The sequence below is a fragment of the Eleutherodactylus coqui genome, chromosome 1, assembly GCF_035609145.1.
Source record: "Eleutherodactylus coqui strain aEleCoq1 chromosome 1, aEleCoq1.hap1, whole genome shotgun sequence".
NCBI classification, from domain to species: domain Eukaryota; kingdom Metazoa; phylum Chordata; class Amphibia; order Anura; family Eleutherodactylidae; genus Eleutherodactylus; species Eleutherodactylus coqui.
Genome location: NC_089837.1, coordinates 412,070,812 through 412,083,135, shown reverse-complemented (window position 1 = coordinate 412,083,135; position 12,324 = coordinate 412,070,812). Strand labels below are relative to the sequence as shown.

At 41.4% G+C, this 12,324-nt stretch overlaps 1 protein-coding gene across 5 annotated transcripts in view; it reads right to left on the bottom strand.

Moving 5' to 3' along the window:
* Positions 1–12,324, bottom strand: part of MYCBP2 (MYC binding protein 2) — a 196,032-nt gene that overhangs the window by 138,172 nt on the left and 45,536 nt on the right. For 2 of the 5 annotated variants that reach the window (XM_066580830.1, XM_066580857.1), the window contains exons 11-18: positions 11,263–11,339; positions 8,466–8,670; positions 7,702–7,866; positions 6,577–6,735; positions 5,716–5,920; positions 5,473–5,624; positions 1,705–1,806; positions 1,455–1,505 (exon numbers count right to left, since the gene is read on the bottom strand). In XM_066580830.1, coding sequence (XP_066436927.1) covers positions 1,455–1,505; positions 1,705–1,806; positions 5,473–5,624; positions 5,716–5,920; positions 6,577–6,735; positions 7,702–7,866; positions 8,466–8,670; positions 11,263–11,339 — 1,116 coding nt within the window. The remainder of the gene's footprint in view (positions 1–1,454; positions 1,506–1,704; positions 1,807–5,472; positions 5,625–5,715; positions 5,921–6,576; positions 6,736–7,701; positions 7,867–8,465; positions 8,671–11,262; positions 11,340–12,324) is intronic. The other 3 variants (XM_066580838.1, XM_066580848.1, XM_066580866.1) reach the window with 2 other exon arrangements.

Genomic DNA, 12,324 nt, shown 5'->3' with positions numbered 1-12,324 from the left:
TTCTAAATGAACTAGCCTTGAAAGCGTACTTAAGACAGGTGAGCATATACAATTTATCCACATAATTACTAAACCACCCGGCAATTAGGATGGCTATATACACATTAGAATGTGTGATGGTGGTGGATATGGCCAACCAGCTAATATGTATGGCGGCCTGCTGACCGATAGCAGATGTCAGGTAGATAAGGATCCCCAAGCTTGATCCAGCTAACTGGCTTAAAAAAATCTGGCAATGGCCGTCTCTTTCATAAACTTCGAACACGTGCACACTTGGGCAAACTGAGCGAGCATGTACATGGTGCATCGCGCAAGATAGCCGTCAGCCTAATGAGCATTCTGCTGACAGCTAATGTGTATGGTGACCCTTATTTTTTTTCAAGCAATCCCTTTTAGCCATAAAAAAATAAACAGATTATTAAGTAATTACATTCTATTACTATATTACTACGGTATGCATTAGGTGTCATAATAGTCTGCAAATAATCAAGTGCATTGTAAATACAGTAGGCACAGGAAATTTCCATTTATTTACATTGCTTACCATACTTTAATGAAGTTTACATGTTCCATTAAGAAATTTTAAGCATTGATAGAATGGAAAATCGATCCTAAATTATAAACCAACTTTTGACACCATTCACATGTTTGTTTTAACCCTACCATTTTAGAAGTCAATTCCCACTATGCACTCACTAGTAAAATCAACCTTTTCATTATCACTCCCTGTTCTTAAAGAAATCAAGTCTTTAGGACACATTCATAAAGACCAGTAATGTACCCCAGTGGTCAAAACAGTGGTATTTTGCATTAAAATGCATTTTTCACCATGTGACACACTACGCGTCCATATGAAGACAACCTTACACAAGTGTATAAAGATTGAATATCAGTAGTGAAAGAAGGCAACCAAGCTTTCCATGCAAGAGTTTGGGGAAAAACTATAGGACTTTCCAAACTTATCGTTGACCTATCCTTAGAATAGGTCATCAATAACTGATTGGCTGGGGTCCATTGCTTAGGACCCCGACCAATCAGATCATCCAGCGCCTGCCGTCACTGGCAAACCACACAGGGTATGCAGCCAATCAAAAAGCCACAACGGTCAGGTGACATTCTCCAGGCATCATCGCTCAGATGTCTGGAGCCATGACGCCAGGAAAACGGCACTCAACTACTGCAGCCTTTAATTAGCTGCAGTGGTCAAGTTGTAGCTTTCACAAAACAAAAACCAGGAGAACCGTGTGGCTGCAATGCTGGATTACCAGGGGTGAGAAGGGGTTTTATTGTGTTAACCGATTTGAATTCTAATATAAATCACATACTGCCCCGATAAACCCTCAACCTCCCAATAGTGCCACACATATGTAGTAATACCCAAATAATCAGCCATTGTTCGGAGTAGTACATACAGTTACCTACAAAGTTCAACGCAAATATTTCACAACTATTACCAGTTGTCAGGGAAATCGCCATACCTAAATTTCCATTTGGTTTATTATTCCCTAAAAAAGAATAAAATAAATAAAATGTAATGCAAAATAAAAATTCAGTGCATATGAAGCATAAAAGGTAGAATATAGTCATGCTCTTTCTTGCATGAGAAAATTAAAATAAAATAAATAAATAAATCACATCTTAGATTCAAGTATTTTCTTATCGTCTTTGCATTGCTTGGGAGTCATTAAATTAGATCAAATTTACCTCTTCCTTCATCTATTCTGTGCCTCCTGTTAATCCTTTGTCTTTTGTCTTCTTGCCGTAATTGAAGGTGCTCGTCGATGTTAACACCTGCTACAGGCACGGCTGAAACAAAACATAGGACAATCACATCTGTAGCACCATCTCATAATGATGTCAATGCATTACGGTTGGGGGCGAGTACACAACTTTGGAAATTTTCTAAATTATGCAAAGCAACCAATCTTCAGAGAGACTGTTTTATAGTACAGTGTTTCACCGGAAATGAGACCTGCCCTGATCTTTGGGTGGGGGTGGGTCTTGAAATGTAAGCACCCCCCGCCCCCAAATAAGCCCTAGTTAAACTACATGGAAAAAAAATAGCAATACTCACCTAGCAGGTAACAGAATATATTCTGTAAGGTAGTCTGTGTTCTTTACAGTGCACAAGTCATATATAACTTTTGGAACTGCAATCCTGTTGTCACAAGCATGCATGTGCAGAAAGCCTTGATATACAGAATTGTTCCCCTAATACTCAGACATCTAACAAACTGGCATGCACGCTCACTTGGCACTTCTAGCATTGTCCGACACATTCACATGGCCACTAATTGCTGAAGTTTGCGAAAAACAACTTAATATGCTGCGTTAGTTGACTCGTGCTTTGATTAACTACACTTGATAACCAGTGAGCGACCCGAAAAAGGACTGATAATGTCTGAAACATTGCCACTAAACACCATTCTAGATTATGGGTACACACAGGTTTCACAAAGCGGTATACATTTTGGAGCAGCTGTGTACACTGCCTCTACCATGTGGCACAGTGCCAGGTAAACCATAAAGAGAATGCGGCACTCAGAGCAGCAACCCCTTCATGTCGGCTGTTTGGTGGGAGCACCAGGAGTCTAGCCCCATGTATCTATTATTAACCCCTTTAAGATGCTGCTACTTAATTTCCCCAATGTTCGTCCCCCACCCCACCCCTTTTTTAAAAAAACCGTAACGCCTTTATCTATTGATGTAGCTGTATAAGGGCTTGCTCTTTACAGAACGAGTTGTATTTTTCAATGGTACCATATAATGTACTGAAAGCTTTTAAAAAATTCTAATGGAATAAAAAAGAAAAAAAAAAAAAAGCATTCCGCCATCTTTCGATGAGTCTTGTTTTTACGGTGCACAAACTGCAACAAAAATGACATTCTATCAACTATTCTATGGGTCAGTATGGTAATTACCATACCAAACTTGTATAGTTTTTTTTTACTGTACTACTTTTTTTTTGAAAGACTTTTTTTTAAATTTCCTGCCGCCAACTTCTGCACGCAATAAATTTATTTTTCCGTCAGCGTAGTTGTGCGAGGGCTCATTTTTTGAGAGACAGCCTGTAGTTTACGCTGGTACCATTTCAAAATATATACAACTTTTTCATCGCTTTTTATTGCATTTTTGTTAGAAAACAGGGTGCCCAAAAAAATGCATTTCTGGCGCTCTTTATTTTTTGTTTCGGACGATGTACACCGTGGGGGTGGGGGGTAAATAATGTGCTACTTCGATAGATCAGACTTTTATGGATGCGGCAATACCAAATATGTATTTTTGTTTTAAGATTTAGATTTATTTTTTTTACTAGAGATATGGCAAAAGGGGGGGGGGGTGATTTAAACGTTTATTATTTATTGTTTACAATTAGTAAAGCTTTATTGATCTTATTCTTACTTTATTTTTTAGCACCCCCTAGGGGATCACAACTAGCAATCCTTTGATTGCGCCTGCAGTATGATGTAATGCCATAGCATTACATAATACTGCAATCTGACAGGCAGCCCATCAAGCCACCCCACGGGGACGGTTTGATGGGAAGGTTGCAAAGACAGCCCTGGGGCCTTTCTTAAGACCCCGGCTGCCATGACACCTGCATGATTCCCTGTGATCTCATCACAGGTGGACTTTATGGGACTCCGAACATCGTTTGGGAGATTTAAATGCCGCTGTCAGAATTGACAGTAGCATTTAAAAGGTTAATAGTGCTGATCAGCCGCGTGGCTGATTGCAGCCATTACCCGCCGGTGTCAGCTGCGATCTCTCTTCATACATAGGCCGCCGATACCGGCCGATAAAAGGCGTAAAGGGGCTAATGACCTATTCTAAGCATAGGCTGATCTGTGTCAAAGTTCCATAAAACTCATTTAACAAATTTTGGTATTGAATGTACCTGATGAACTTTAAGCTTGTCCATAAATTAATGAAGTGATATTTTGGAATATAAGGAGGAATGCGTTAGAATCTACTCTGGATGACTATCCTACTACCTAGGAGGATCTTCCAATTATACAATAAATTTCATTGCAAAACAATGTGCAGTGGTACAGAAAAGGCGATTCTAAGCATTTTTTGCAATAGGTTTTATAAGCCTATTCTGGACATTTGTCCTTCTAAACCTCTCTCTGGACATTATATATTATAATCACTGGAGGCATCTTGGTAATGACTGCATATTGTGTTGTCAGGTTCCCATAAGGTGTCAGGATGTCGCTGTCTATTTCTCAATGGAGTTGTACCTTTTGCAAAAATGCTTAGAATCGCCTATTCTGTATATTTAGAATGACACATTTTAATTTGTGCTGTTAAATCATTTGTATGGGGACTAGTTTTACATCACTTTGCGGGAGTGTTCCTCATGAATAGACTCTGAAGCACAAACATGCTCTGACAATTCTACTTCAATACCAAAAGGCTAAACATTTTTGCCGTACATGGCAGAACAGATTTTTTTTTTAAGAAATAGATAATACGTTGCCATTTAGACGTGTCCCATATTTAGGCCTCCCTCACACAGACGTTTTTGTACAGCACTGAGCGCTGTACAACGCTCCCATTCATTTCAATAGGGCTGTTTACACAAGCGTCAAAAAGCTGCGTTTTACCAGCGATGCATGTTCTATCTTTGCCTGTTTTCAGCCGTTCGCCGTCCATTAAAGTTAACGGGCAGCAGTTTTAGCACTGCTGAAAACGTGGCACAACTTGGCACCACGTTTTTGGCAGCGCTAAATGTAAGTGCTAGCTGCACTACCTAAAAAAAAAAATACTCACCTAGCTAGCGCCGTCTAGGTCCTTGCCGCTGCTCTCCAGAGCTCCGTGCAGGCTGGCTGCCAGGCACTTGTCAAGTCAACAAAGCATCTGTTGCTAGTGACAGGGATAGAAAAATCCCCGCCTCCAGCGAGAGATTGCTCCGATTGGCTCAGGAACGCCATTGAAGGGCTGTGATTGGTGCATCCAGCACTGGCTGAGATTGGCTGAGCCCGCTGACACTCAGCGCACTCAGCCAATGAGAGCAATCTATTGCTGGCGGCGGGGTCTTTAAACCCCATCACTAGCAAAAGATCCTGCCAGCCATGACAAGTGCCAGGAGCTCCAGAGAGCAGCGGCAGGGACCTGGACAGGGCCAGATAGAGTATTGATTTTTTTTTTTCTCAGCATCCTTGGCTGTGTTTTCAGCCAAAAGGTTGTCAAAAATGCATGACAACGCTGCTGAAACCACAGTAACCGCAGTAAACGCAGTAAACGCAGCGTTGAGAAACGTTGCGTTTCTGCAAACTCCTATGTGAGGGAGGCCTTATGCAATAGACCTCTTTCTTATGGCAAAAGCAGGCTAATTTACTCAAACAAAAAAAATGGTGTTTCACAAGTTAGGAGTAAAAGCAATAGCAAAATGTATCACTGCAGAAATAAAACACGATAAGACAAGAAAGTGTGAATTGTTAAATATAAGAAATTAAAATTCCACACCTTTACCTAGAAGGAGATCTAAAGGAATCATCTCCTTGACAGCATCTAAGATTCCTCTTTGCCGTGCATCATGGCCATCCAATTCTCTGGCACAAGCCTTGCAGCATCCGCACACTGCACAGCCAGACTCTCCAGAGCCACAACCACAAACTCTGGGGGGGAAAAAGATGATGTTACATAGTGGAGAAATCTCACTGTAAACCTCTTCCATATGGTTAAATAAGGACATTGTGGATGACCTACCCGCCTGGAACACGATCTGGCCGGCCACTGCTAACACAGCTGGCACCGTATCCCGTGCAGTCTCCACACACGGTGCAAACCATACAATGCTCCAACTTCCACTTGTGCATTCGAGGTGGACACATAACAGATTTCTCATCCTTCTCATCCAGCTCTTCTTCAAGGTCTTCATCCATCGCAGTTGCCATATTTTCAACACCAAATCCTATTACATATGGAAAATCAAGTGGTAGAAGCCACGTATCAGACAAATACACTTTAGACATTTGGGGTGGGTTTTTTTTTTATACAAGTAAATATTCCCTGTAATTTTGACCAAGGTTGATGGTTGTGGGAAATAAACTCCCCTACTTTACCCAATAGAATACAGATGTCATAATCAATTGTGTTTTGTGAATGGACTGCTCACAGGATTAAAAAAGCTTGTCAAAAACTGCCTGTGAAGAGTCAGGTTGGCTGGTAGAGGTAGATTAAAAAAATTTTTTTAAAAAAATGAAACTTTACTGTAGGAAGAAAAAACTACAAAAAATTAAAAAATTTAAAAAAAACACACTTAATTTTTTGATTTTAGTTGTTAAAGGTTTTTTTTTTTTCATTTTTGACTTTCATTGATGGACATACACTCAGGATAGGTCATCAACAGCAGATTAAAAAAAAAAAAAAAAAAAAAAAAAAAAGGTAACACGTATTGTATGGCGCAGGATTGGCTCCCAATCCCCAAAATCACCATGACATAACTGTACATCATGGAGCATTAAGAGGTTAAAAGGTGACACGATCAAGCCAACAAGAAACAAAGTAGATTTACAGAAAACACTGCATGTGCACACAACATAAGCCTAAGTCAAACGATCATTTTACCTTTTCCACCTTGGCTTAAAGCTCCAGTGTCTCTCCCACATTGTCCTTTATTATTTACTCCAAAGGTCCACACTTCCCCTTTCTTGGTCAGGACACATGTATGCGCTTTTCCCATAGCCACTTGAGTAACAAAGTGTCCTTTCAGGTCACTAACTAAATCTGTAAGATTAAAAATAGATACAGAACTTGCAATTTTAATTTTGGGACCATGCATTGCTACAGAATTGTGCACTTTCAACATTTTCTACCATTTAGTTCACACAGAATTTGACAATTACATCAGATGTACTCTATACGGCTGAGAAAAATAAAGTATCTAGATGCAGATCATAGATGTAAAGTTTACTTCATCTACATCTGGTAAAGTGTACAGACTACAACACCACACAACTGGATGTGTAATACGTAAGGCACACTTTTCATTTTTCCTTTCAGTTCCAGATTTACACAATGGGTAACTCTGCCCCAATTTAGATTTTGTGAATGCCAACGACCGCTCTCTAATTGACATTTGCATTCATGGATGCAAGCCCAAATTAATATTGCCATCATGTAACGTACTGTCAGAGCTGGCACAACAGGCAATTGAGCAATCCAACCCCATCAGCTTGAACTAGTTTACCGGTTTTAGATTCCCAAGTGATCTGTTTAAGGCAGGAATCACACTCCTCATTCTGACATATCTTCGGTGACATGTTTTGTGGCACTGACAGAAGAGTCATGAACCAAGTCAAAATCACTGTACTCGTTGCAACCACAGAACCTATGAATCACTATTGTGCAATGAAGCGGTAGACATGAGAGAGAACTGAAGGACACAACAATAAATGATTAATACCATTTAGCCCTGTGTGATAAAGGTGCGTGGTGTACCTCACTATTTAGCTGCTGGCTCATGTATCAAAAAGGAAAAAAAAAAAAAGTTCAATACTGATAATTATAATACCTTTAAAATTAGTCTATCACTGAAAAACTATTACAGGTCACCTGTAAATATATGTGGAGGCGAAACACTGCAAGTGGCATTTCATTATCGTAAATGGAAACAGAGTGCTGGATAGGGAATTAGGAGAAAAAGAAGAAAGTCATGCTGCAAGACAATCACATTGCATCTTTATCACTTACTTGAGCTGTCAGAAAAGAAGGCATCTTTTCCAAACATGTAGAGCTCCCCATCCTTGGTAATGACAGAACTGCTCCCATTATTGCACGCTGTAGTAACAACAAACTTCCCTTCCATTTTGATCATTTTTTTTGGCTTGTATGGCTTTGACTGTCTTCTGCTCTTTGCTGTAGCATGAAAAAAATATCCGAAATGTGTTTTAGAATTTAATGATTTTCACAATTCTTCCATGTCCACGTCTTAAAGGGGTTTTGTCATTGAAAAAAAAATTTATAAAATTCTATACTCCCCTATTCCTACTCCTTACCATATCTTTTCCTCACTGATCTTCTCCAGTCCCCCAAGGTTACCCCACCTCCAGCCGGCTAGATCCTTCTCTTCTTGTTATGAAGCCTGCATTCCTCGCATTCTTCTTCCAGCAAGTGAGTGAAGGTCACATCCCTATGACATAGCGTTCACTGGTTAGGAAGGAATGCGGATCTATTGCAGAGACAGCACATGAGCAATCTCTGCAATAGCTCGGCACTCCCCGCTAGGCTGCGAGCTAGTGACGTAGTGTACATTGCCGGGCAGGAAGGAGACTGCCTGTTTATGTATGTATCATCACAGGAAGCAGCCAGCTGGAGGCGAGGTGACCCCCGGGACTGCAGGAGACAGGAGAAGATGAGGTAAGTAGACTGCCTGAGGAGAAATAGCTGAGTATAAAATTTTTCCTTTTTTTCAATGACAGAATCACTTTAAATTCTAAAAGTAGAAAAATACTGACTTGATTCTCCATCTTCTCCCTTACTGGCTGTTCCTGTGAAAAACACACTCCCGTCTTCAGCAGTGAGTAAGGCATGGGATCCATCATGGCCAACTGAGAACTGGACAATCTTTGGAGATTTTGTTATAGGCAGCTCCACCCATTTGCCAGAAGAGGGGCCACCTTGCTTGATCCCAAGGCTCTGATATTTACCAGTGTAATAAACCTAATAACACATTTAAAATCAGAAAATTAGTTCTGGCCACTTAAAGGGAACCTGTGAGGGCAGCATGAGATAGTGACAGGCGCACAAATTTAAGCAATATATCCGCTTTACGTATCTGCAGCAGTTTGGCAGAAATGTACATTTTGCCGGTAGCAGCAATGCGCAATCAGCAGCACAAGAAAGTCATTACATAATGGTTCACGCTGCAGACATCTGTTCTAAGATCCTCAATACAGTGTAAACGCTGTATCAGAGTCCATGATAAAGCTCCTTTAGCACCAGAGCGATGTTTTAGCTCAGTGTAAGGCTGGGCTCACACGGCCGTAAGCGGGACCTGTTTGTGAAGCCTGCAGCAGATTCCAGTCCGGCTGTGTAGGACGTCAAAATTGTACTGCACATGGCCGCATACTCACTTAGGCTTTCCTGCACAGTGCACTTTTTTTTGGCTTGCTTATTTACAGCACCTTCGCTTAGTGAGGGTGCGGATAGCCGCAGCCCATACGCAATGTAATTGTGAATGGCCTGCGGGTATATCTGTGACCACAGAGAACAGGCTCTATGCCGCGGATATTCGTGGTAAAATAGAACACGCCGAGTTATGGGTTTTTCAATGCAGCAGTGCAAAAAATAAGGTATACAATAGACATGTACCTCAAAACGGTATTCAGAAATCTACAGCTAGCCACACAATGCACAAGCCCTCATATGGCTATTACAATAGAAAAATGTAAGGCTTTTTAAAAGTGGAGATTAAAATCCCCCCCAAATTGTTATGGCTAAGTACCAAACAAGGCCGTGTCCTTAAGTGGTTAAAGAGAAACAGTCCCCATCCCTAAAAAGTAGCTCAACTGTCCAGCAGCGGATAACAATCAATTCCAATGCCGTTTTCCTAATGAGCCCATGTACCTCTGCAATTAGATTTCAAAGTTACCCCGTGCCATATGCAAATAAGCAGAAAAGATTCATCAGGCTGAGTTGAGTCACGCCGATTCATGAATCACCAAGCTAGCCATGTTTCCTGTGTCTTGATGAGGTTTCCTGTGTAAAGTCCTATTTAAAAGGGACAACAGTCGTCTGTAGGACTGCACAAGCGCTGACGTCAACACCAAGGTCATTCGCACTCGTGCAGAGTTAAACAGGTCGTGTTCACAGCTGGATTGTGGGCATGTTGCTTAGCGCTTCACATTCTATGTGAAGCACTAAGCGGGCAGCATTTACACATGGGGAGAATCCTGCGATCCTTTTTTTATGCTGACAAAGGCACCGATCACGAGAAGTGAATGAATAGTATGCATGGGCGTTTTGTTTTTTTTTTGCATTTACACAGGATGATTATCACGTTTTGTTTGCTTGATCGATTTTTGAGCAATAATTGTCCCATGTAAACAGCCCTTAACAGGGAACCTGAAGAGCGGTCTATCAAGAGAAAGGGGACATGGCTAGCTCAGCAGCTCATGAAGCAGCACGACGCCTCTCAGAGGGCATGGCTAGCTCAGCAGCTCGACTCCTCAAGGGGCATGGCTAGCTCAGCAGCTCATGAAGCAGCACGACTCCTCTCAAGGGGCATGGCTAGCAGCTCATGAAGCAGCACGACTCCTCTCAGGGGGCATGGCTAGCTCAGCAGCTCATAAAGCAGCATGACGACTCTCAGGGGGCATGGCTAGCTCAGCAGCTCATAAAGCAGCATGACGACTCTCAGGGGGCATGGCTAGCAGCTCATGAAGCAGCACGACTCTTCTCAGGGGGCATGGCTAGCTCAGCTGCTCATAAAGCAGCACGACTCCTCTCAGGGGGCATGGCTAGCAGCTCAAAGCAGCACGACTCCCCTCAGGGGGCATGGCTAGCTCAGCAACTCAAAGATCAGCACGACTCCTCTCAGGGGGCATGGCTAGCAGCTCATGAAGCAGCACGACTCCCCTCAGGGGGCATGGCTAGCTCAGCAGCTCATAAAGCAGCACGACTCCCCTCAGCTCCTTTGTATGTGCTGCTGGATCACTTTGAAACTTCATTGCAAGGTGCATGGGCTTATTAGCAAAAGGCGGCACTTAAAGAGATTGACGTTTCATCACCTGCCAGTAGCGAAGTTAGCTTTGAGAGGAGGGAGGGGGTGTTTAAAAAAACGTCCCCTCCTAGGGAGTAAAGTATCGAGAAATCATAAAATAGATGGTGGGAAATAACAGGAACAAAATTAACTCCATCTATTTTCTTACACACCAGAGAACAGTATCGCTGTGTAAAAAAAATCTGTTTAATGGAAATGTGATTCCTAGTTCCTATTAAATCTATGCAGCGCCATTTACAGCAAGATGATCTGCTTTGTAATACATCACTTTGCTTGCAGTGTTATTTAGTTTAGATGACCTTTAGCGCTCATTTCTGATTAGTATCCTTTTACAACACAGAGGTTGGAAAGGATCATTTATCACTAAACCATTAAATCTTAATCTTCTAATCCAGTATGTCAGGAAAAAATCTTTTGGAGAACTACTTTTACACACAAATTGAAAGTTAAACTAAAACATATATTATACATACACATTATCTCGACACACACAAATCATATAAACAGAATTTTGCACAAAGGTAGTCTACCTTTCCACTAGACGTTTTCATTAGTGCAAACTCTCTTCCTGCTCCAAGAACAGCCAATTCTTCATCAAAGCCAGTACCTAATAGTACAGATATGAAAACACATAGGAGCACTGGTAAATAACAAAATTACATCTTAGGTCGGGTTCATATACATCACAGTTACAGAGTGTAAGGCTGAAAACGAAAGAAATATGTCCATCCAGTCCAACCTATTATCCCTCAATATCAATCAAAAGGGAGGCAGAAACATTAATAAGGTAGAAACCAATTCTTCTCATTTTAGGCAGGAAAAAAAATATTTTTTTTAATTTCCCGGTATCGTTTCCCGACTCAAATTTGGCAATCAGAATAAGACCTGGATCAACAACTTTTCTGAAGTCGAACACTTAGCGAGTTCCATAATCTCACTGCTCTTACAGTAAAGAACCCCCCTCATGTTGGTGTAGAAACCTTCTTTCCTCTAGGCGTAGAGGGCGCCCCTTGTTACTGTCACGGGTATAAGTAGATGATGGGAGAGATCTCTGTATTGTCCCGATATATTTATACATGGTTAAAAGATCGCCTCTCAGACGTCTTTTTCTAAACTAAATAATCCCAATTTTGATAACCTCCCTGGATATTGTAGTCCACCCATTTCATTTATTAAATTTAGTTGCTCGCCTTTGCACCTGCTCAAGCTCTGATATGACCTTTTTCAGTACCAGTGACCAAAGGAAGAACAATGTTCTCGTCATGTACCCCTAGACCTCTTTTGATGCACCCCATGATCCTATTTGCCTTGGCAGCAGCTGCCCGACACTGGTTTCTCCAGTTAACTAAAATCCCCAAGTTCTTTTCCATGTCAGCTTTGCCCAGTGGTTTCCCATTTAGTGTGTAATGACGACATGTATTTCCTCTGCCCAAGCTCCTAAATTATCCAGATCTTCTTGCAATCTCCTTGCGTTTTCTCTTGTGTTAATGTCTTTACATAAGATTTCCGAAGATGGTGAGTAAAAAGGGTTACTGTAAACTGCAAGTGCTCACTCCGAAGAACCACTTGCTTCTGTGCATTACAGGAATTCC